At 59.5% G+C, this 22,215-nt stretch overlaps 1 protein-coding gene across 1 annotated transcript; it reads right to left on the bottom strand.

Annotated features, from left to right (window-relative positions):
* Positions 1-364: 364 nt before the first annotated feature.
* ATP6V0A2 (ATPase H+ transporting V0 subunit a2) lies at positions 365-20,986 on the bottom strand. Its single transcript, XM_059676476.1, has 20 exons — positions 20,670-20,986; positions 16,438-16,516; positions 15,968-16,065; positions 15,183-15,320; positions 14,272-14,360; positions 13,077-13,203; positions 12,436-12,518; positions 11,727-11,820; positions 10,895-11,107; positions 9,807-9,957; positions 9,541-9,677; positions 8,825-9,012; positions 8,645-8,735; positions 7,895-8,013; positions 6,975-7,185; positions 6,013-6,132; positions 5,196-5,315; positions 4,586-4,703; positions 3,999-4,170; positions 365-3,410 (listed from the first exon to the last, which is right to left on the bottom strand). The coding sequence occupies exons 1-20, from the start codon at positions 20,784-20,786 to the stop codon at positions 3,311-3,313; spliced, it is 2,565 nt and encodes an 854-aa protein (XP_059532459.1). The 5' UTR covers positions 20,787-20,986; the 3' UTR covers positions 365-3,310.
* Positions 20,987-22,215: the final 1,229 nt, after the last annotated feature.

Below are 22,215 nucleotides of genomic sequence, written 5' to 3'. Positions count from 1 at the left end.
CAGCTGGGGGCAGCACGCACCGGCGTGGGGCCCAAGGGCAGCCCACTGCGGAACTCGGGGCGCCAGAGCCTTGTCCTGGGATTGCCTGGGCTGGCGACCTGCCCGCTTTGTGTACGGAAACCGAGGCAAGAGAGGCGACAAGCTCCCAGTCTCTCCGAGGGGCAGAGGGGAAGTTGGAGGCCAGGGAGGCCAGGGAGGCCTCGTCCGAGCCTCCAGGCCCTACAGGTCACAGCTGGAGGAGCAAATACCTTTGCGGAGAGAGCCTGAAGGGACAAGTTGGGGGGGAAGAGTGAGGTTACGATCACAAAGGGGCGGCTGTTTTGGCTTTCTGGTCAGCCAGGGAAGAATAAAGCAGAACCAACGCTCACGGTTTAAAAATATAGATTTATTTTCATTAGTAAAAAGTTCAATACTGAGAGGAAGATGCACGTGTCCTAGTGCACCCGGGGCGCCGCGGCTTGTCCACCGGTGTCTGCTCAGCCCGAGGCTCCCCACTTCCAGGCCGACCTCAGCACTCGCCCTGGTCGGGTTCCCACTGGGAAATGAGGGGCAGGTTCTAAGGGTCCCTTACCATCCGAAGCCAAAGCTCAGCTCGGTGCCGGCTGCCGGACCGTCCCTGGGACCGCCCCGTGTCCTGGTCTGGAATGGCGATGCCTCAGTCATCTTGCTGGAGGGAGACCCGGTGGTGAGCCAGCAAACCTGGCTTCGACATTTCAGTCACGAAATACAGACTGCAGAGCAGCGGCTTAAGTTACTTTGCGTTTTTGTTTTCCAAACCACACGGACCTAAAACGTCCCTAAGCGCTGCCTGTGCTACAGATGTGCTGCCTCACCAAACTACTGCAGGGAGAAACGGAGAGCCGAAGGCTGTTACAAAATACCCGTGCGGAAAGGAGGAAGCGGGGCATTCGGTGAGGCGAGTCTTTGCAAAGTCACGTCCACGATGAACGGAAAGTCCCGGGCTCCGCGTGACCCCGTCAGAACACCTTAGGGCTTCCGAGCGGACCATGATTACGTCACCACAAGGATGCTCTCCACCTTCGAGGATGAACTCAGATTCTAGATGGCGGAAGAAATCCTTGGTTTTATGTTTTAGGACTCCATGAACACACAGAACGAAACCTGGAAAACCTGGCCGTCATGACACGGATCTTTAGAAAAACAATCCTATTTAGAACATCACCCAGACCACTGGCCACTTTTCCTCCTGGTATTTGCTATCAAGAGAATAAAGTCTTGCCTTCAACACTGTACACACAACAGTTCCACCAAACAGCTTAAAAGCAAAGCAAAACAACTGCTCTGGTGACACGACGCTGGGACCAACAGCTTCGTAAGGAAATAAAATTCCCATTAGTGCTGAAGGGACACCATCACACTGTTTCTAGAGAGTTTTGTTGGGACCATTCATTTGCTTTTTTAGAATTACATTCTACGTAAGTTCCCATGGAGACATGACGCACTCCTGGCCCCATACCGATAGGAGGTGCTCGTTAGGATTGCCAAGGTGGCCCCAGGACAGGGAGCAGCGGGGAGCGGAGGGCTCCAGCACGTGCTGTCTCTCATTTACTAACGGGCGAATCCTGGGTTTCCTCGGGATGAGTTAGCTCCCACTTTGTTGCTCACCCCCTGGAGTCGTGATGAAAACGGACAGCCTGTGAGGGGAAGTGGGAAAGCTGGGGGCAGAGAGCAGAATCATTGTCCAGTTTCCTCAGCGTCACTAATGGCCTGACATTGAACATGAGGGACAAACGCTGGCAATTTCAACCGGCTCTGGGTGACACCCATGGAGAGCAGCATGGAATCGTCACACAATGAAAAGGTCTGATGTGAGCCCGGCCGGCGGGGCTCAGGGGTTGAGCGCTGACCTGGGAACCAGGAGGTCACAGTTCTTTCCCGGTCAGGGCACAGGCCGGGTTGTGGGCTCCATCCCCCGTAAGGGGCGTGCAGGAGGCCCATCCATGAGTCTCCCATAACTGATGTCTCTCACTCTCTCTTCCTCTCTGAAATCAATAAAAATGTCTATTTCTTAAAAAGGTTTGAGGTTAGTCAGCTATGCCTGGCTGTGCATAACGAGCCAGGGCGGGGAGGATGGCGATAGCCAGCCTTTGGCGTGTGTTACAGAAAATGTGACAAGTGAACATACTGCCGGCTCGTCCTGAAAAGAATTAAATTACCCACAAACCATGACAGTAGAGGAGGGAGGATGAGCATAATTCACAGGCGACGGGCCAGATCATGTCCAACAGGACCGATTCCCATTCACTCAGAATGAAACGTCAAGTGAGCAGAGGCATTAAAACGAGAGACTCCAACTCAGAGGCCGAGAATCAGCTTCCAACCGAGCTAAGGAGTGTGCGGCGTGTGCGTGAACTCTACGTGCCTCCGTCGGACCTTCACTTAGAATCAGCCTCAGAGTTAAAAAACGGTCAACGTGCTGTTCTCAGGGCAGGTTCGACCTCCTCGTGGTAAAACATCCTAATTGACATTCTGTTATAAAAGTGCACAAAAGACTACTTTCTCGCTTTCCTCCGCTCAGGAGACCCCTGCTGCGCAGGAACGCCCGCCAAGCGGTCCCGAGTCCAGGGCATGTCGCTACTGCATCTTCCACCGTCACACGGCATCGCCAGGCTCAGCACTCTGTTCCTTCCCAAACATACAGCCCATAACCGGAGTGACGTAAGAACAGGGCGAGAGTCTTTAAAAAAATATACCAGGGGAATAAACATGTTGCAGGTTTTGTCCACCGTCCCCAATTAAGACAAAACTGTAGAAACCGCCTCCTCCTCGTAATCCCAGGAGTACACAATAAAAAACGTTCGCATACTCTGGTCAAGCAGAATATTAAATGTGTCTTTTGATGATCCGTCATTAAACTTCTTAAAAAACTATACTTATTCAGCTGTTGGAAAATATTCTCTGACTTCGGGTGACAGAATAACTCTGTTTTTTGTTGTTGTTTTTTTAATAAGCTGAAAAGGAATTAAGTACCTAAGACTGTTTCCGATTAGCCGCTCAAAGCGGGCTTCTCTCCCCCAAGCCTGTATTTTAAAAAATAAGTTTAACGTAACTTTTGGCATTAACTTATATTTGCTCATCAGGAAAACGGGAATAAATTTATGTATCTAAATTGATAAACTTTACAAAATATTTAACGTGAGGAAGAGGTATATCTTACAGAATTATTTGGCTAGATCCTAAGGCAATCAATGAAGACAGAATTTTTCTGATCGTAAATCGGACACAAGTGAATTTCTACAACATGATAATCCTCCGTCAATGGGACAGCCCGGCGGCTGCAGTGCTGCAGTCACGCCCTGTCGTCGCTGAACTTCCATGAAAGTCGTCTGAATGAGAAAGGAACAAATTTGGTGCCTGCACCAACATAGAACTTGTTCTGAAATTCCACCCTAAAATAAAAACAATCCATGTGTTAATGAAAGGTTGCGAGTGACATTCCCCACATTTCGTAAAACAACTTTTATAAATTAAGAACAAAAGATTCCTGGCTGCAGTTGCTCCGTCCCATCGTGCTCTTGCAGAACTATTTGTACTGAGACAAAATGGGCACACGTGCTTGCCCTGTGTAGGCATGACGTGTTAGAAACGTCGCACCGCCTCATGCACACACACACACACACACACACCAGCACCCAGGACCTCTCCCCCCCGTGGTAGCTGGGCACACAGACAAGCAATCTGAATTCACTGTGAAACACTGAGAAACAGGTATGAAGCCTTTTACAAGATAAAGCAAGGCCCGCGGTGAACTGAGAGCCTGAAATACAACTACTGGGCAAGCATGAACTTGCTCTTGCTTGTCAGGGATAACAGCTCAGAAACAAAATAGAATTCTTCCTCGGGGGATCTGAACACAGCCCCCAGTGTGAGGAAGGGAAGGCACAGCTAAATTAAGCTCTGGATTTTGGGGGGGCTGTATACACACATCTGGGGGAGGGGTTCCGATTTCGTCAGGAATAGTTGAGCTGCCGGCTCACCAATGGAGGCGAATGGCGTGGAGGAACGCAGACAGCCCCTCCATGACCAGCAGGATGAAGATGGTCAGCACGGCGAAGAGCGCCATGACCGGGAGCAGCAGCAGGACCCCGTAGGTCTTGTCCACGCGGAGGCCCACGCGCATCAGCATGGCCCACAGCACGTCGGACAGCTCTGCGGAGGAGCGTGTGTGGAGTTAACGTCTGTTCCTGGAAGTGAGTCACCCTCGCGGGCTGGCTGCCCGGCTTCCTCCTGGCCATGCCCACTGCTGCCCATGAGTAACACCCTCCTCCGCTATGACACGTCACCTGCTTCTCACGGAACCATAAACTGCTCCCCGACCACCTCGAGCACCGAGGAAGGCAGGGCGGTCAGGACACGGCAGCCTGCCTCCCGGGAGAGGTCGAGCCAGCTGGGGCCAGTCGGCTCTGTCCCAACACAGCGCTGGCCCGTGAGCACGCGTTTCTCCCAGCAGCCCCGGGCCAACTTCACCCCGGAGCTGAGAGACGGGGCTGCGCTTCGCCCCACAATTTAAAGCATCCTGTGAGTTGGTCGGTGCTGGGGGGGGATATTGAGGGGGGGCACTTACGTGCGTGGGCCAGGCTGAGGGCCCAGAGCCGCAGATAGGACGCGGTGTTGGAGATGCAGCCCAGGCAGTACTCGATGGAGTGGATCACTTGGGTCATCAATATTTCTCCAAAGTTAAACTGCAGGAGACCACGCAGCATGGTTAGCGTCGGGGCCAGGCAGACCCCGCGAGGTCCAAGCCCGCGCCACTCAGGGCGACCGTGAGAGCTGGCTGCGGCCTGGCGTGAGGATGCCGGGGTGCGGGGAGGCGACTCACAGCTCTGCTCGCAACCCTTCCCCCGCACCCCACCTCAGTGTCTCACCTGGAGACGGATTATCATCCTTCTCACCAAGACCATCACTACATGAAAGCTTAGTGATGAGTCTATTTATTCTTTATTGATTTCAGAGAGGAAGGGAGAGGGAGAGAGATGGAAACATCAGTGATGAGAGAGAATCAGGGACCAGCCGCCTCCTGCACACCCCGCACTGGGGACGGAGCCCGCAACCCAGGCCTGTGCCCTGACAAGAATTGAACCGTGACCTCCCGGTTCCTAGGCCAACGCCCCACCACTGAGCCACACCGACCGGGCATGTGTGTCTATTTCATCATGAGGAACTGAAAGCTTTACCTCTTCACAGGTCACCTCCCTGCAGCCGTCCTCCAGCGGGGTGCTCCCCTCCTCTATGTCCTGGCTGCCCATCAGAGACACCTCCTCCTCGCTGTCCTTCCTGACCAGCGTGTACCCACTCTAGCGACAAACAGGGAGCACGGTCAGCGAACAGGGGGCACGGTCAGCGAACAGGGGGCACGGTCAGCGATCAGGGGGCACGGTCAGCGATCAGGGGGCACGGTCAGCGATCACGGGGCACGGTCAGCGATCAGGGGGCACGGTCAGCGAACAGGGGGCACGGTCAGCGAACAGGGGGCACGGTCAGCGATCAGGGGGCACGGTCAGCGATCAGGGGGCACGGTCAGCGAACAGGGGGCACGGTCAGCGAACAGGGGGCACGGTCAGCGATCAGGGGGCACAGTCAGCGATCAGGGGGCACGGTCAGCGAACGGGGCACGGTCAGCGCCTTTCAAAGCGAAGCTGTGACAAGGCCAAGGTCAGAGCCCCCGGCTCCTCCTCACGAGTTTTAGACTCTCAGGAGCACACGCCCTTTAGGATGAAGTGAGGGCTCCACACCCGTTAGGACAGCGATTATAAAAACATCACAGGAGCGCGTGCTGGTCGGGGGCCGCCCCCAGCGGAGCAGCGGCCCTGTGCAGGCCTGGACCCGAGGGGAGGAGCACATGTGAGCAGTCACTCACACCGGGTCCTGGGGGTCAGGGTCATGTAGTCCCAGGGCAGAGAGTGGCCTGGAGCCGCCGGGCAGGCCGGGCGGGGTGGGGTCTGCTGGGGACCAAGGAGCGGGGGAGGTCAGAGCTCCGATGGCCGCACTCACCCTGCTGACCCCGAAGCAGCTGCGCCCGTTGTGCAGCCACAGCAGGAAGAGCGGCTTCCCCAGGAAGAGCACGGGCACGGCCAGCGCGGTGACGGTCAGCAGCAGCCGCTGCACGTGCTCCTGCGGGCGGAGGGGGGAGGGGGCGGTGACCACGCAGACCCCGACGGGTCATTGGCACGTTCCTTAAATCAGCAGAAACCAAGCCCAACATCCCTTCACTCATAAGCAAGGAGCTCAGAGCAAGTGCACGCCCAAGGCCGCCTCCTGGGCCCAGAGCGATTCCAGCACCAACGACGACGATGACGAGGGCTACAAGGGGGCGAAAACCGCCAGGTTCAGATCCCACTTGGAGGCGGCGGGGACTGGGGACAGGCAGGGCGGGCAGCCGCTGCCGAGGGGGCGTCACTCAGACACCTGGTCATTGGAGAGGCCACGGGGCTGCGGCCCAGGTGCCCATTCTCGGGCAGCCTGCCTTGTCAGAGAGGGATTTTAAAGAAACGGGGAAAGTGGGGGACGGGGCAGCCCTCGGAACCCCCAGTCGTACATTTACTTCCCACCAGCTCTGACAGCTACTGGGCAGCAGGGGGGTTGTTTTAAATACGTTTTTATTGATTTCAGGGAGGAAAGGAGAGGGAGAGAGAAACATCAATGATGAGAGAGAATCATGGATCGGCTGCCTCCTGCACGCCCCCCACTGGGGATCAAGCCTGCAACCCGGGCCTGTGCCCTGACCGGGAATCGAACCGTGACCTCCTGGTTCATAGGTCAATGCTCAACCACTGAGCCACGCCAGCCAGGCTGTGGCAGGGAGTCTGGATGGTATGGCCTGTCCAGCGCCCCCAGCACCATGTCCAGCAGGCCACATCCTTCTGTGATAACACACGAAGACGCAGCCCCCTGTGCCCGCAGGCCCGGGACGGCCCCGGCAATGCGCTGACGGCGCCGGGACAGAGGGGACTCACCTGGCCCGCATACAGACCGCTGGTGGCCGTGGTCGGGAATAGGAACATGTTGATGAACTCGATGAGAATGCTGGGGGCCGCCCTGGAGGTCTCCGCCGAGTAGACCAGCCACTTGTAGATGATCATGAAGATGAGGTACCCGAACATGCAGAGCAGGAAGAGCAGCTCGGGGACCGACACCAGGTAGATGTTGAACTTCTTCCTGAAATGCCTGGAGGAGGGCGGTCGGGCCGGACAGGGCCGCGCTGAGGCAGTCACTCCTGTGAGGAAGCCTCTCAGCACGGCTCCCGCCCGACACGCTGTTAGGGCTCCAGGGAGAGAACCGTGAGGACGCAACACAACGCGCGCCCCCACAGACCCAGTCGGGGAAGACACACCCTCTCACTCCTAGACACCAGCTTGTCACAACAAAAGGCTGTCTCGCCCGCCGGTGGCTCGGTGGGTTGGAGCATCGCCCACACACCAAAAAGCCTGCAGGTTCGATGCCGGTCAGGGCGCAGACCCAGGCTGCAGGTCCCATTTCTGGTGGGGCAGGTACATGAGGCCACCAATCGATGCTTCTCTCTCTCATCAATAAAGATATCCTCCAGTGAGGACTAAAAAATAATTTTTAAAATTTTTCTAATGCATAAAAAAGTGAGAAGTCAATCCTAGAGATGAATATATAATTCCCTTGCTTCCCGGCCTCCTCCCTGCTCATTCCCTAGAGCCAAAAATACTGCCTGGCACAACTCTGTGCTCCATAAGCATCTGCTGAGCGAACGAGCTAATGACACTGTCAAAAACCGTATCATCGAAACCATCACTCACACACTCGGCCACCACGTCGGCTGCCTCTTGCCTATCGCCTACCACAAGAGGCAAAGTAAGAAGCACCCGACTTGGCTTAGAAACACGGCTTTTGAAAAACCCGTACTTACAAGTGGTTAAATATTCCCAGAACGACCCCAAAAGTCATGTGGATAATTCCTAAAATCACAGACATTTTCATTTTGAAAGAGTTCAGGAAAGTGAGGCGATTTGTGGCCAAGTTCCAAATCTAGAGACAAAACAAACCGAAAGAGGAGAAGTTAGCGCCCTCCCTCTGCCCCGGTGACAGCGGAGACCTCCATCTGAACGGGCAGCAGCTGTGAACCAGGAGCAGCGCTCCCTTTCTTCCTGAAGCTCCCCCTGAGAACGCTGCCCCCTTAGCCCAGGGCCCGGAGTGACACGGTCCGAACACAGAGGCCCAAGCACGGCAGCGAGCCTGTGCGTTTGGGGCCAGAGCCCAGGAAGTGAAAGGAGAGAGAAAAGCAAGAGGAGCGCCCGTCCCCTCTGGGGAGAGCGGGAGGGTGCTGGCGGGGCCGGACCTGGGCAGGGACAGGCAGGGCCGGGTGTCACCTTCACATACAAATATTGTGGATTAACAACAACAAGAATTTTTTATGAAAGCACGTGCAGGCAGGCGGTTGCTGGGAATATCAGGGCACCGTCCTGTAACATGACTAACCCTGTGTGCACACCTGAACCTATTGCAAAGCGACAGACTGGAAACCGTAAACAAAAAATAAAGTGAAAACAAAACAGAGCCTGTGAGCCTGGGACTAGTCTGAGACGCCACGGTGCCGGCCACAGGTTGGAAGGGGGAAGGGGGAAAGGGGGGAGGGGGAAGGGGGAGGGGGTGCACTCACAGGATCGATGCCCAGCGGGTAAGGGCCCTGGAACACCCCGGGCACGCTCGGGTCCAGCTGCAGGACGCGGCTGTGCCGGACCACGCTGTCACTGCAACAGAGCGAGGGGCGAGGGGAGAGGGGGTCTGGGGAGGACGCTCTCCCTGCCCCACCCGTCGCCTGGCTGCCCCGGGCGCTTACTTCCAAAGCGCCATTTTCCCGCGCTCCGCGGGGGCGTGGCTGGCGCTGTACATGGCAGACACGTTCCAGCCGGAGCCGAAGAGGCTGACGGACTTGGAGAAGCAGTCGTTGTAGATGAGGCCCGTGTACACCGAGAACAGCCCCATCAGCAGGAGGATGTACCGGCCGCTGAAGAACAGGCCCAGGATCTGCATGGAGAGCGCGAGCCGTCAGCACAGGGCACGGGCGCACGCGGCAGGAGCCGGAGACGGGCCACGTGGCCGAGGCTGGGCCGGGCCCCTTCTCAACACTGCCCTCGGGGCTCTCAGAGACAAGGCGCTGCAGCCCAGACAGTGTGGCTCAGGGGCTGAGCGTCGACCTATGAACCAGGAGGTCACGGTTCCCTTCCCGATCAGGGCACAGGCCCGGGTGGTGGGCTTGACCCCCAGTGTGGGGCGTGCAGGAGGCAGCCATCAGTGAGTCTCTCACATCATTGATGTTTCTCTCTCTCCCCGTCTCTTTCTAAAACTCAATAAATGGAAAAAAAAAAACGCTCAACCAAGACGCTGTCGCAGAGGCCCCTGTCGCAGAGGCGACCCCGCATCAGGTCTCAGCCAGGCCGTACGGTTACCGCCAAGCCCCGACCCGCACTCAGGAAACGGCTGGGTTGGTCCCGGGAAGAGAACCACGACTCCGGCTGCCCGACCAGGGGCCGTGAGGCGGCGGCAGCTTCTTACCTCCTGCGACTGGCTCAGCCTGGGGTGGTTTTCATTCAACACCAGCAGGAGGGCAAACAGGAACATCACGAAGCCGTGCCCGAAGTCCCCGAACATGACGGCGAACAGGAAGGGGAAAGTGATGATGCTGAAGAGAGCTGCAGGGCAGGAGAGCTGGCTCAGGGCCGGGCGCGTCCAGCCGGCAGCGGCAGCCGAGGGCGGGTGGGCGGGAACCCACGCAGGACAGCGCAGTGGCCCACGTCAGATGCGCACACGCAGGGTCCCACCTGGGTTCACCTCCCGGTAGCTGCCCACGCCGTAGGCGTCCACGATGTTCTGAAAGCCCTCGGTGAACTTGTTGGTGCGGATCAGGGTGGGGGGCGTTTCTGTCGTCGGGATCGTGTTCATAAACGAGGTGATGGTAGCACCGCTCTCTCTCTTTCGCATGAAAAAGAATGAAAATAAAAAAGACTGTCCAAGAGCCTTTTCAGCACACTGCTTCCTGCCAGCGAGGCTCTGTGGGCTCCGGGGGAAAGTATTGATCGCACCCCAGGTTCAAGGACAGGCTCAAGGACAGCAGAAGCAGGAACGGGGCGGGGTCCTGCAAGCCGGGCCCCGAATGGGTGGGGACATGGAGGGAGGAGCTGGAGGGACTCCTCCAGGCAGAGAGATACTAGGGAGTCCCAGGATCACCAGGAAAACTGGAATTTAGTTTTTTATCTTTTAAAAATGTTCAAGAGGCAGACCAACCAAAGGCCCTTCTGCATATCTGCATCACCCATGGACACAGGCAATACGGTGGTGGAGGCCTGGGGCGGGGCGGGGCCGGGCTGAAGGGGTCAATGGGGGAAAGGGGAATATGTGACACTTCCAACAATAAAGATTTTAAAAAGATAAAAATTAAAACTAATGTGATATTCAGGAGGCATTCAGAGGCAGCTCCACCAGCTAATAAAGTGAAATTCCGCGTCACTGGCCAGCGGCCACCGGTAGCCCTGCCTGCAGCGTCACCTCCTGAGACACATCCGCTGACGGATGGGGAGGCAGCCTTCACAATCCAGAGCTCGGGTTGGGACCAGAAGGGCAGGTTTCCAGCCAAACTCTATTTCCCGAGACACAGGGCACGGGTCCTGGGAGAGCCGGCCGCCATGGCACAGCGTGAACCTCCGAGTCCCCTCAAGGGCAGGCAGTGCGAATGACGGCAAAACTGAGACCACCAACACGCTCATCACAAAGCCACGGCCCGAGACCACAGAACGTTCACCACCGTGTGGGACACGCCCGAGCTCCCAGCCTGCCTCCCGGCCACGGAGGCGGAGGAGCAGTGGTGGCGGCCAGCCGAGCTCCGCGGGCTCCCAGCCGTCGGGCGCCTTACCGAGCCCTCCTCCAGCGCACGGCGCAGGCCCTGCAGGTCGGCCTCGGGGCACCAGACCTCGGCGATGAGGCACTTGTTGGTCACGTCGAGGCTGCACATGTTGAGCATGTGGTAGATGGCTTTCATCTTCTTCACCTGGACGGCGCGGCTGTACACCGACTCGGCCGCCTTGCACAGCACCTGCCTGAGGTAGTCCTCGGTTTTGTGCAGCACCTGGGGGAGGAGCGCGGCTGTGGGCGGGCGGGCAGCGCTCAGCTCTGCCCGAGTCCCACTGAGGGAGGCTGAATGCCCGGCCCCTGCTGCCTGGAGACAGGTGAGCGAGCCTTCACTCCGCTCCTCTCTTCCTCCTCCGGGACCCCAGGACCCCCTGAGGCAGGTGAGACCTGAGCTCAGCCCTTCCGATGCCCGAGGAGCTGCCTCCCCGAAGAGGAGCCAGGGCCACAGGAGAGAGTCTGAGGTCACAGCCACTGGGCAGCACCAGGCCTGCCCGGTGCAGGGATCTCCGGGTTCTCACGCATCCCCCATCCCGCCCCGCCCGGAAGCCCCTGGCACCTCCGTGGGTCACAGCCCGAGAGCCCTCCCTGCCCTGAGCAGAAACGGGACACGAGAGCCACACTCGGAGCGTGATGAAGACTGCGCCGACACGGCAAGGCGACCTCCCACGCAAAGCCGACACTAGCGAGGTCCCAGAGGCTGCAAGACAACACGCCGCGACGGGAGAGGCGGCCTGCCGGTCCCTGGACACCGCCACGTGCCCCGTCCAACCGGACAGGGGAGCGGCCGGGTCTGTGCGTGTCCCAGCCTTGGCGGGTGGCAGGGCCGGGCCACGCACCGTGTACAGGTCCTGGATGCGGGTGCTCAGCCCCTCCTGGATCTCCCGGCGCTCCTCGGCGGTGCTGGGGTACGGGTAGATGTGGCAGTGGTAACTGCAAGACAGAGTTCCCCGCCGTCAGGCCCCGGAGGGGCTGGAGGAACGCTGGAGCGAACCTCAGAGGGAGAAGCTGCCCAGGACTCCACCGAACACAGGCAAGTCCACGCGCGGCTCAAAATACTTCAACTTGATTCCTTTTCCAATTGATCTTTTTAAAAAATGTTTTTAAATGACTTTCAATGTTTTTTCAAATGATCTTAGAAAAAGAGGATGGGAGGAGAGCGAGAAACATCAATGATGACAGAGAATCACGGATCGGCTGCCTCCTGCACGCCCCACACTGGGGATGAGCCCACACCCCGGGCCTGTGCCCTGACCGGGAATCCAACATGACCTCCTGGTTCCTGGGTCGACGCTCAGCCCCTGAGCCCGCCGGCCGGGCCAATTGATCTTTCAAGCCTTGATTTCTAAAACACACACAAATCTGGGAATGGCACTAACATGGTCTCAACTTTTAAGTTATTTTAAGAATTGCCTGGCAAGAATTAGCTCACCAATTAAATGTTTAAAAATGTAGCATTTCAGCAAAGACGTCGCATGACAACCCCCAGAGCCCCCGCGCCCGCTGCCGGCCTGCGTGCGGGGGAGCAGGAAGGGGGGCTGTTCTCACCAGTCACAGATCTTCTTCACCTTGTGGCCGATCTGCTCGCCCCAGAAGGAGATGAGGAACACGTGCCACTTGATGACTTCTCCCTGCGGGGAAGGCACCCTGAGTTCCGGGGCCGCAGCGTGCACCCCTCTGGCGGCTCAGCCTCTGTCCGTCCTGTCACTCATTCCCCCAACACACGCGCCGACCACCTTCCTGCAAGGCCGCGACGGCAAGTTCACCGCGAAAAGCATTCCCAACCCCAAACCAAGCCCGGCCATATTTTTGGTCATTTTCGGGCAAGTGGAGCGACCAAAACCCGAGCTCCCGCGTGCACGTCCCTCTGCCTCGCTCCACCCCAAACTGCAAGCGAGCGTCCTTGCTTGGCCTATTCCGGGCACGGTCTGTGCTCTCGGGCGGTGGCTTCGCTGCTGGAATGGCCCGAGCGCAGTGCTGACGCGGGGACACACCTCTCAGAAAACCTCACGGGCTCCGAGGCCTAGAGGGGGCAGTGTCCACCTGGGTCAGCCGTGCTGTGGCCGTGGGAGGAGGCCCTGGAATCTCCGAGGAGGAGGGGGCAGGGAGCAGCCCCCGGGGTCCTCCTGCGCTGTGCCCAGCTGCTGCGGGCCTGTCACTGGCCGAAGGCGACCGTGCCCCCCACTCACCGTTTCCGGGTCCTCGAGGGACTCGTCCAGCTCTGCGTAGGTCACGATGGTGTACCCTTTGCAGACCCTCCACAGCATCCTCTCAAACGCCTCCACCTTCCCCTGGTGGATGAGGCCGGACACGAATCTAGGAGGAATGCAGACCGCCGGTCAGCGGAGGGCAGCGGCTCTCACCCAGCACAGCACCCGGGCGACGAGCACTCCATTCTGGCCACAGGGAAGGGGCCTCCGACTGCCAGACCCTAACACGCCGGTGGGAAGGCCCTGAAGCATCCTTTCCAGGCTGAGCCGAGCCCAGACTCAGGACATCCTGGAACAGAAGGCACAGGGCCTCACACCCCTCCCCCCCGCCCCACCGCCCCCGACCAGCATCCTAAGGCCTGGAGTCTCGGTGCTCACGTGGGAGAGGCGCTCGCGTGGGAGAAGGGAATGGGCCCTGCGTCTCCATCAGGTGAGGAAAAGATCACCCCCAAATCTCCTCTCTCAAGTTGGGTCCCCCAAAGGGCCCCCCCTCAGTGAATGGGGGACGGGCAACCTCAAAGGAGCCCACAGGTGCCCTGCTACGTCTGGGTTCCGGGTGGAAGGGGAAAGCCTTCCCTGAGAGTTTACAGCCACCGGCGAGAAACCACTGGGCTTGGCCTAAGCTCATAGTGAAAAACACAGAAAACCCAACAAGAAACCCAGCTGAGAAGGGAGCGTGAAGTGACTCAGGCTGGCAGGGGGCTCCCGGACCTGACACGTGAATAAACTCTGGGGGATCCGTCCTCACACTCAACACTGAGCTCCCCCAGGCGGTGAATGAACGGGGCCCCGGAGGAGGCGGGGTCCCGCCGGTTCAGGTGAACGAACGGCAAGAACGGGCAGCAGGAAGGCCCTGAGCACAGGGGGGACACCCCCAGCCCCTTCAGCCCCGACCCCACGCAGGCCAGGCTGGGCGCCCCCAGGCCCAACTGCTTTAGGCTAGAGGAGCAACCGGCATAAACGCCCCCTCTCCCCAGCTCCTGGGCCCGTGGCTCAGCTAGAAACAGCACAGCTGCCGGCCCGACGCGCGCACACACACACGGGAGCCCGTGTTCCCTTAAGCAGCGCTGTCTGTCACTCAATCACAGGCGATGGAGCGTGCCCGTCCGTCACTCCACGGAGCTCGTCCTCCCCGACAGGGGGCAGAGGGGCCCGACCCCCACGCTGCACCTACCCCAGTTTCGCTCCCAGCCTCTGCATAGAGCTGTAGTCCAGCAAGGAGTCGCTGTCCAAGGCGGGGAATTCTTCATACGTGGGCTCAAACTACGAGAGAGGAGACCACGTGCGTCTCGTGAGAAGCGATTCCTCCCGTCTCGTTCCCAGCAGCAGTTTAGGGCGCGTCCCTGCCACGCGGATCTGGGTGCCAGGCCCCGGGAACTCAGACAGGAAACAGCTCTCACCAAGAAAGCACCCACTGCCCACCCCTCACTGCCAGCTCCTTGGCGACAGTCCCAGGAGAGCGGAGCGTACGCTGTGCCCTCCCCCGTCCCAGGTGCCCTAGGTTCTGAGTGAAAGTGGTTGGGGGGGGCAGGCTCACACAGGCGCACAGGGAAACCGCAGGGCGGGGCCTGCGCTTCGTTCTCATCGTGTACATGGTGGGGTTTACCCCTTTCCTTTTAGCAATTCGGAAATAAGGTCTAGATTTTAGAACTGGAAGTCCTGTCCAATTCTTTCTCATGATCATACGATTTTTTTCAACTGCAAACCTAAGCACTGCACAGACAGGAGGTGTTGTTGCATAACCTACGGACTCGGACAGGAGGGCAGTGAAGGCCGGTGGGGGAGGGAGGACGGGGAGTCAATGGGGGAGGAGGGGCACCTATAATACTTTCAACAATAAAGATAAATTCAAAACAAACAACAAAAACAAGTAGGAGCTACTGTTACTGCTAAAACCGACCAACACAGGAAAAGGCTTAATGCTTTTTCTCGTGTGGGATTGTCCAACTGAAAAGTAAGGCTGAGGTCACACATCTCCTGGCAAAAGCCACACGTCGTCGGCAGGAATGGCAGGAACTGCCAGCCCCACCGAGACCCGACGGCCCGAGACGCTCAGACACAGGCTCCCCGGCGCTGCCACGGCACCTCCACGTTCCGCCGCACGAAGGTCTTGGTCACCCGCAGCATGTGCGTGTACTCGATCAGCTCCAGCAGGTTCTTCCTCAGCTTTTCCTTGTTCCTCGTGACTTCCCTCAGCTCCACCTCCAGCTTCTGCAGCTGCTCCTGCAACGGAACCGCAGCTGCTCAGCACCCGCCGCGGCGCCCAGGCGGCACCCCAGCTCCTTCTACGACGCCCACCAGTGGAGCTTTTAAAAAGCCAGAGTCTAGCCAGGCCAGGGGATGATGCCGCCCGCTGAGCCACACCAGCCAGGTTGCCTATGGCCATCTGGGGTGAGCGTCCTCTCTGAGACACACCAGCCAGGTCGCCTATGGCCATCTGGGGTGAGCGCCCTCTCTGAGCCACACCAGCCAGGTCGCCTATGGCCATCTGGGGTGAGCGCCCTCTCTGAGCCACACCAGCCAGGTCGCCTATGGCCATCTGGGGTGAGCGTCCTCTCTGAGCCACACCACCCAGGTTGCCTATCTGGGGTGAGCGCCCTCTCTGAGCCACACCAGCCAGGTCGCCTATGGCATCTGGGGTGAGCGTCCTCTCTGAGCCGCACGGGCCAGGTCGCCTATGGCCATCTGGGGTGAGTGCCCTCTCTGAGCCGCACGGGCCAGGTTGCCTATGGCCATCTGGGGTGAGCGCCCTCTCTGAGCCACACCACCCAGGTCGCCTATCTGGGGTGAGCGTCCTCTGGCTCTGAGAGGACGGGCAGGCGACCAGACAGCAGACAGTGAGGAGGTACAGCCCTGAGGGCGCGCGGTACCTGCATTTCCAGGACCTGCTTCAGAGGCGGGGCAGGGGGGCTGGCCTCGCCCTCGGGGAGCGGGATGTCAGCTCTGTGAATCTCCTGCACCAGGTACGCTGCGGAACCAACGAGGAGCGAGTGAGGCTCCACACCGCACAGGTGGCAACACTTCACATCCCCCTTCCCCGCGTGTCCGACAACCCACGTCTGGTTCCCACGGACTCAGAGGCCACCCGCGGTGGCGCTGCCTGGACAGCAGCAGGTGGGACGACAGGGTGACCGTCAGTTGATGGGTGTAAGCCCTGAGGCTACAGATGAAAAGACGCCAGTGCGGCTGTGACGTGAACCTCCATGAGGGGCTGGCCCCTGGGCAGGGAGGAGACAGGCGCTTTCTTCTCTTCTTCCCACTCATCTCTAGTTCCTGACTGTTCTGAAGGGAGCAGGGAGCTTATGGGAAAGGGTTGTTCGGGTTATTCTCATAAACTCACCCAGGATCCGCTCCAGCTCTTCACACCGCTTCACCTCACCAACAAATTTTCTTTGGAAAGAACTGACATTCTGGTTGAGCTGAGAAAAGAATCAAAAATGTTCTTTCAACACCTGAAGTTTAACAATGAATTTGACGTTAAAATATCATTGGCAAGGGTTTGGGGAACAGCGCACCCTCATGGACTACTGAGTGGGCGCGCTCGGCCACAGCTGTTCGGAAAGCGCTTGGCAGCTGTTACCAGAAACACCTGAAAAATGCCCTTCGGCCCAGAAACATCCCATGGAGAAATTTAACCTCAGCCCAAACCGTGGATCCGGACAGACTTCTCTAGAAGACACCCACCCGGGATATGGAGACGGCATTCACATGGAAAACTGATGAAAGGAATTAGAGTCCGCCCACCCGTGGAGTACGACCCGGCAAGGAGCAGGGACAAGCTGCCGACACATGAAACGTCACGGGGGACTCTGGGGGTGACAGGACACAAAGGGCACACACTGTGCGACCCCATTCCTATGAAACGTCCAGAGAGGGCTCCCCGCAGGGCGGGAGGCAGACGAGTGACGGGGTGGCTGAGTGCTGCAGCGGGAAGGGGCCCCCCTCCTGGCATGGGACGCCTGCAACTGGGCTCAGCACACTTCCTAAAAGTCAGTGAATGCGCTTGAAATGAGTGGATTTCATGACACACGTCAATAAAGTTGTACAAAGGTATGACTTAGTCATGTGACTTATACACTTATAAAATGGCGTTTGAAGTGACTACAGCATTTGATTATAGCAAGAAATTATTAAAGAGCTTAGGTTAAATGATGATACTGTGGTTATGATTTTTAAGTGTCCTCGCCTTCCGGGGACCCCTCGCACGGACTCCGGCCGGGCCACTGCTCTCCTGTCTCCGTCTCAATCCCAGCATCACAGTCCCAGCGGGAAAGAGATGAGACGCGCACACGATTTTCTGGAAGGACTTTGGCAAAGGGACTGTGGACGGGTGTGAGAGCAGGGGCCGACCAGGGAGGTGGCACCCGGAAGCAGACCATCCACGGTCTCAAGGGGGTGGGGCCACGTGAACAAGGGGACAGGGCCACGTGAACAGCCGGAAGTGGGCACGTGAACGAGGGGGTGGGGCCACGTGATCACTCAAGAGTGGGCACATGAGGACGGAGGGGGGGCCACGTGAAGATTGAAGGGATGCGGCCAGGAGCCCCCAGAAGCTGAGGAGGCAGGAAGGACCCTCCCCTGGAACCCTCCCAGGGAGCACAGCCCCAGACACCCTGATTTCAGGTTCTGGCCCAGCACGGGGAGGGCACATGTGCCTGTGGGGTGAGGCCAGAAGGCCTGGGAGGAGCGATGCGGGGGGAGGGGCGTGTGGAAGGGGCGGCGTGGAGGGGTCAATGGGAGGAAAAGGGGGACATCTGTAGTACATTTAACAGAAAAGATAATTTTTTAAAAAAATCACAGCCCAGCCAGTGCGGCTCAGTGGCTGAACGCCGACCTACGAACTAGGAGGTCAGGTTCGGTTTCTGTTCACGGGGAAAGGCAATGGGGCAAGAATTCTTGCATCTGTAGCGGACACTCAAGAAAACAATCAGACAACAGTTCGGCATGAACTGCTCAAGCACGAGAGTCTCTACCCCAAGGTTCGGTTCTTGTTCAGCACGTGGAGTTATTTTTTTAAAGAATTACCCACAAGGAAGACAACTTCTCATGCCACCTGTCAACTCCCACTCATTCCTGGACTCACGCTGACCTGAGGCCGCCCTCTCCAGCTCCTGGGGGCTCAGACACGGTCTTCCGACGGAACTGAGTGTCACAGGGGAGCCAGGCGCCCAAGCCTCTGCCAACCACCGCCTCTCCGCTGCAGGTTTTCCTTCCTCGCATCAAACCCAATAGCCCTCCTCGGACCCCGTGGTTCTGCAGACCGACCTCAGGAAGAGGCCGCCGTCTGGCCCTGACACAGATCGGGCTGGCCATCCCATCATCACCGTCTCCCAGGTATCCACTGTGTGTTTCCTGTTACGTGGTTTCTTTTACAGAGTTTCACTTCTCTCTTCTTTATAGGGAGGCAACATCACCCTCATTCCGGGCCAGTGATATGAAGAACTCGTAAACGTGGATTCACTGGAAGACTAACATTTAACCTCAGGAAACCGGCAAAGGGCCCGGCCGGCGTGGCTCAGGGGGTTACGTGTCAACCTCTGAACCAGGAGGTCAGGGTTCGATTCCCGGTCAGAGCACAGGCTTGGTTTTCAGGCTCCGTCCCCAACGGGAGACATACAGGAGGGCAGTCGATCAGTGATTCTCTCTAACATCGGTGCTTCTCTCTCTCTATCCCTCTCCCTTCCTCTCTCTCAAAAATCAATAAAAACCTATTTAAAAAAACAAACCTGGCAGAGGCTGCCTGGTGCTCTTTTTACTAATCTCCACTCCACTCCCAGCAGCTCGGCGACTGCCTACAGGTGAAAACTGCTCTGAGGCTGGGACTGTGGCAAAGGGCAGGCTCCCGCCTTCCCTGAGCCCTCAGGCTAAATAACTTTGCTTTCATCCAGGCCTTCACATTGCTGTCACCACGGAAACCCAGGCCCCGCCTCCTGCCCCTCAGAAGGGCTATTGAGTGAAAAGAGGAAAATTGTTCAGCTGCAAGCCCGAGACCAAGGCAGAGGTCAGGGGTCCCATCTGGTGAGCCCGAGGTCAGTAAGAAACCCCAGAACAGAGCAGGGGAACATCAGCCGCGATGGAACTTTATGCACTGGCATCCATGCTGCCTGACAGCCGACCGGAGACACAGACAGACACACAGACAGGGACGGACACACACACACACACCCCAGCTCGGAAAACCTGGCCCCACACCGGGAAGAGCTCCTTTTGGTCTCCTTTTGGTCCGGTTTCCTTCTGGGAGAGGATGAGCGCACTTTCGCTTCCTCCCGCCGAGTGTCAGGCTGTAATGACACTCCGTGAAACTCGAATCTTGGCGGCGACTGGGGCATTTGTTCAAGCCTCTGAGATTGGAGCCGGCCACGCCCCGGGGCCTGAGGACTCACAGGATGGAGCACATCCACCGGGTCAGCCCCGCACCCGCCAGGTAAGTGGGTCCCAGGCGCTGGCGCCCGAGTGGCCCCCGGAGCCAGGAAGGGAGCCGGGCCTGCCCTGCAGCCTCACGCCACTCGGGGGTTCTCTCCCCAACGGCATCAGCACGCGGTAGGGGTGCTCCCTTTGGAAATGAAGGGGAAGCCACCAGGGGAGGAAGGCTGTGGCCCAGGAAATAAAACCTCCACGTCCGTGACTTCCCGTCCCAACAGCGCGTCTCGGTCCTGCTTCCCAATCTCCCTTACACACCCTGTCCTCCCCGCCGCCCTCCGTCATCGGTGTGTTTGTCCGGCTCCTCCCAGGCTGTGAGCCACAACACAAGGACCTTGTCCTCCTGGCTGGCCACCCAGTCGGTCCCAGCACCCAAGCGGGCATCTGGAACAGAGCACACATTCCATACAGGCGTGCCCGGTCGCTCCACAAACGCCCTTTAGTGCCACCAACCAGGGCTGTTCCCAGTCTTGGGGAATCAGGAGTGGACCGGGGAGGAGAGGCCCCCGACCGTGGGGGCTGACAGTCCGTGTGGGAGACAAACGGAGAGACAGATGCACAAACAAGTGCTCACTGTCACTTGGGGAGGCAGCGTCCATTCAACGAACACTGACGGCGCTCCCAGTCCCTGCCAGGCCATGGCACCGTCCCACATCAGCGAACAAAACCGACACAAATCGCTCCCCCTGGAGGAGCCCGCACCTCGCTAGCTCGCTGCCAGTTCAGGCGCTGAGCTCACCTGCCACCCGGTTCCCTGATCTTCCCCAGGTCTCGGCCCAAACGCCACCTCCTCCGAGAAGCCCACCTGGACCACCGCCAGCCGAGCCACCCTCACACCAACCCCGTTTTATCTTGTTCTCCGCAAACATTGTCTTGTGTGTGGATTGGTGTGTCCGATCTCTGTCCCCCGCCAGATGGGACTCGGGAAGGGAGGCCTTGGCGGATGTGCTCCCCCGCCCCGCCCGGTGCCCGGCACAGGGGCGTCGGATGGCACGACCCGAGGCCGAGGAGGACCTCTCGGGGCGCTGCTCACTCAGCCGGGAGGGACCCTGAGCTGGGCCTCAGTTTCCCCGCCTGGGGAATGGGGGCAGCGGCGCGCCCCGGGCCCGGCGCGGGCGGAAGGGAGGCCCGAGTCTCCCGGGCGACACTCACGTCTCGGAACTGGACCAGGCCCTTCTCGCCCAGGGCGCTCAGGCACTCGTAGGCCGTGCCCGACTGCAGGAAGAGCTGCGCCAGGCACATGGGCTCGCTCCGGAACAGGGACCCCATGGCGGGCGGACGGCCCGCGCCCCGGCGGGGCCCGACGGGCGGCAGCGGGGCTCCGGGCAGCGCGGGCCCGCGCGGTCAGCCGGGGCGGCCCGGGCCTCGGGCTCCTGCTGCGGCCTGGCCGCGGCCCCGCACCATCGGGCTCCGGGCAGCTGCGGCCGCCCCCAGTCCAGCCGCCGCCGCCGTGCGAGGCCCCGCCCCCGCCCTAGCCACTTCCGGTCCCGCCCCTCCCCGCGGCCGACCAATGGCGCCTGGAGTTGCGGCGTGCGACGGCGCCGAGGAGCCAATCAGCGCAGGCCCTGCGGGGGGACGCGGGTGCTCTCGACGCCCCGCCGGACGCGGACGGAACCGCGCCGCTCGCCGCCGCCCGCCGCTTTTGAAGACGAGTTTCTGGAGGGTGCGCGCCGCGTCCGCCCGACGGGGTCCGGCCCGCGGTTCCCGGTAAAGTCGCAGCGCGGCGCCACCTTCTTCACGGCCGATTCAGAGCATGGCCATCAACGCCGCCCGCAGCGGCCCGCCACCGCGGCTCCGTCTCCGCAGATCGGCCCGTCTCAGGACACCCGCACCCACGGACCCACACCGGCGGCACGGGGTGCTGGCGGCGGCTTTCCTCTCGGGGGCCGTCCCCGAGCAGATCAGGAGCAGGCTCGGACCGGCGCGTGTCTTCCGCGCACAGCCCTGCACCCAGCACCCAGCGACCTGACGGGACCCAGACCTCGCGCGGCCCCCCTTTAACGCCCCGGGCGCTCCCACCGCCCTTCGAGCAAAACCCCCAACTTCTCCCCGGCCAGCAAGACCCCGCGGTATGGGGCCCCTCCCTCCACCTGCCCTGGCTCCCGGCCGGTGCCGCCACCTTGCTGACCCTCCCCCTGCCGGGCCTTGGGGAGGCTGGCTCCTGGGGGCTCAGCCCAAATGTCACCTCCTGAGCGGCCGTCCCCGCCCCGCCCAGCCCGCCACGTCCCTGGTGTAGTTCCTTCACGCACCTCCCGCCGTCTGGAATCCTCGTCTGTTTATTGCCAGTTTCCCCCCGAAGTATGTAAGTTCCACGGGACAAGGGCCGGTGGGAACAGCCCCCCTCTCTCAGATGCATAGAAAAGCCCATAGGGTACTGCCACGCGGGTGTTTCCCTGACGTACAGAGTCCCCCCAACACAGTCAGATCAGTGACCAGCCGGTTAGGAGTTTCTAGCTCATTTCCCAGCGCCAGCTGCACTGGCCGCCTTAGACTGACTCCCTGCAGCCAGCCAGCCAGTGGGTGGTTCCTTCCCTGCGACAGGACAGTGTTCAGCTTCTACAAGGACCTCAAAACCAGGTGTACGACGTGTGCCCGTCCCCCCAGTGCAGGGACTCGCTTATCCGGCCACAAAGAAAGCTCCGCGACCGCTGGCGATGAAGGCCTCACTCCCCACGCACAATGCCACCTGACCCCTGCC

Source organism: Myotis daubentonii, chromosome 19 (assembly GCF_963259705.1).
Source record: "Myotis daubentonii chromosome 19, mMyoDau2.1, whole genome shotgun sequence".
Lineage (NCBI taxonomy): Eukaryota > Metazoa > Chordata > Mammalia > Chiroptera > Vespertilionidae > Myotis > Myotis daubentonii.
This window is presented reverse-complemented; position numbering and strand designations above follow the sequence as displayed.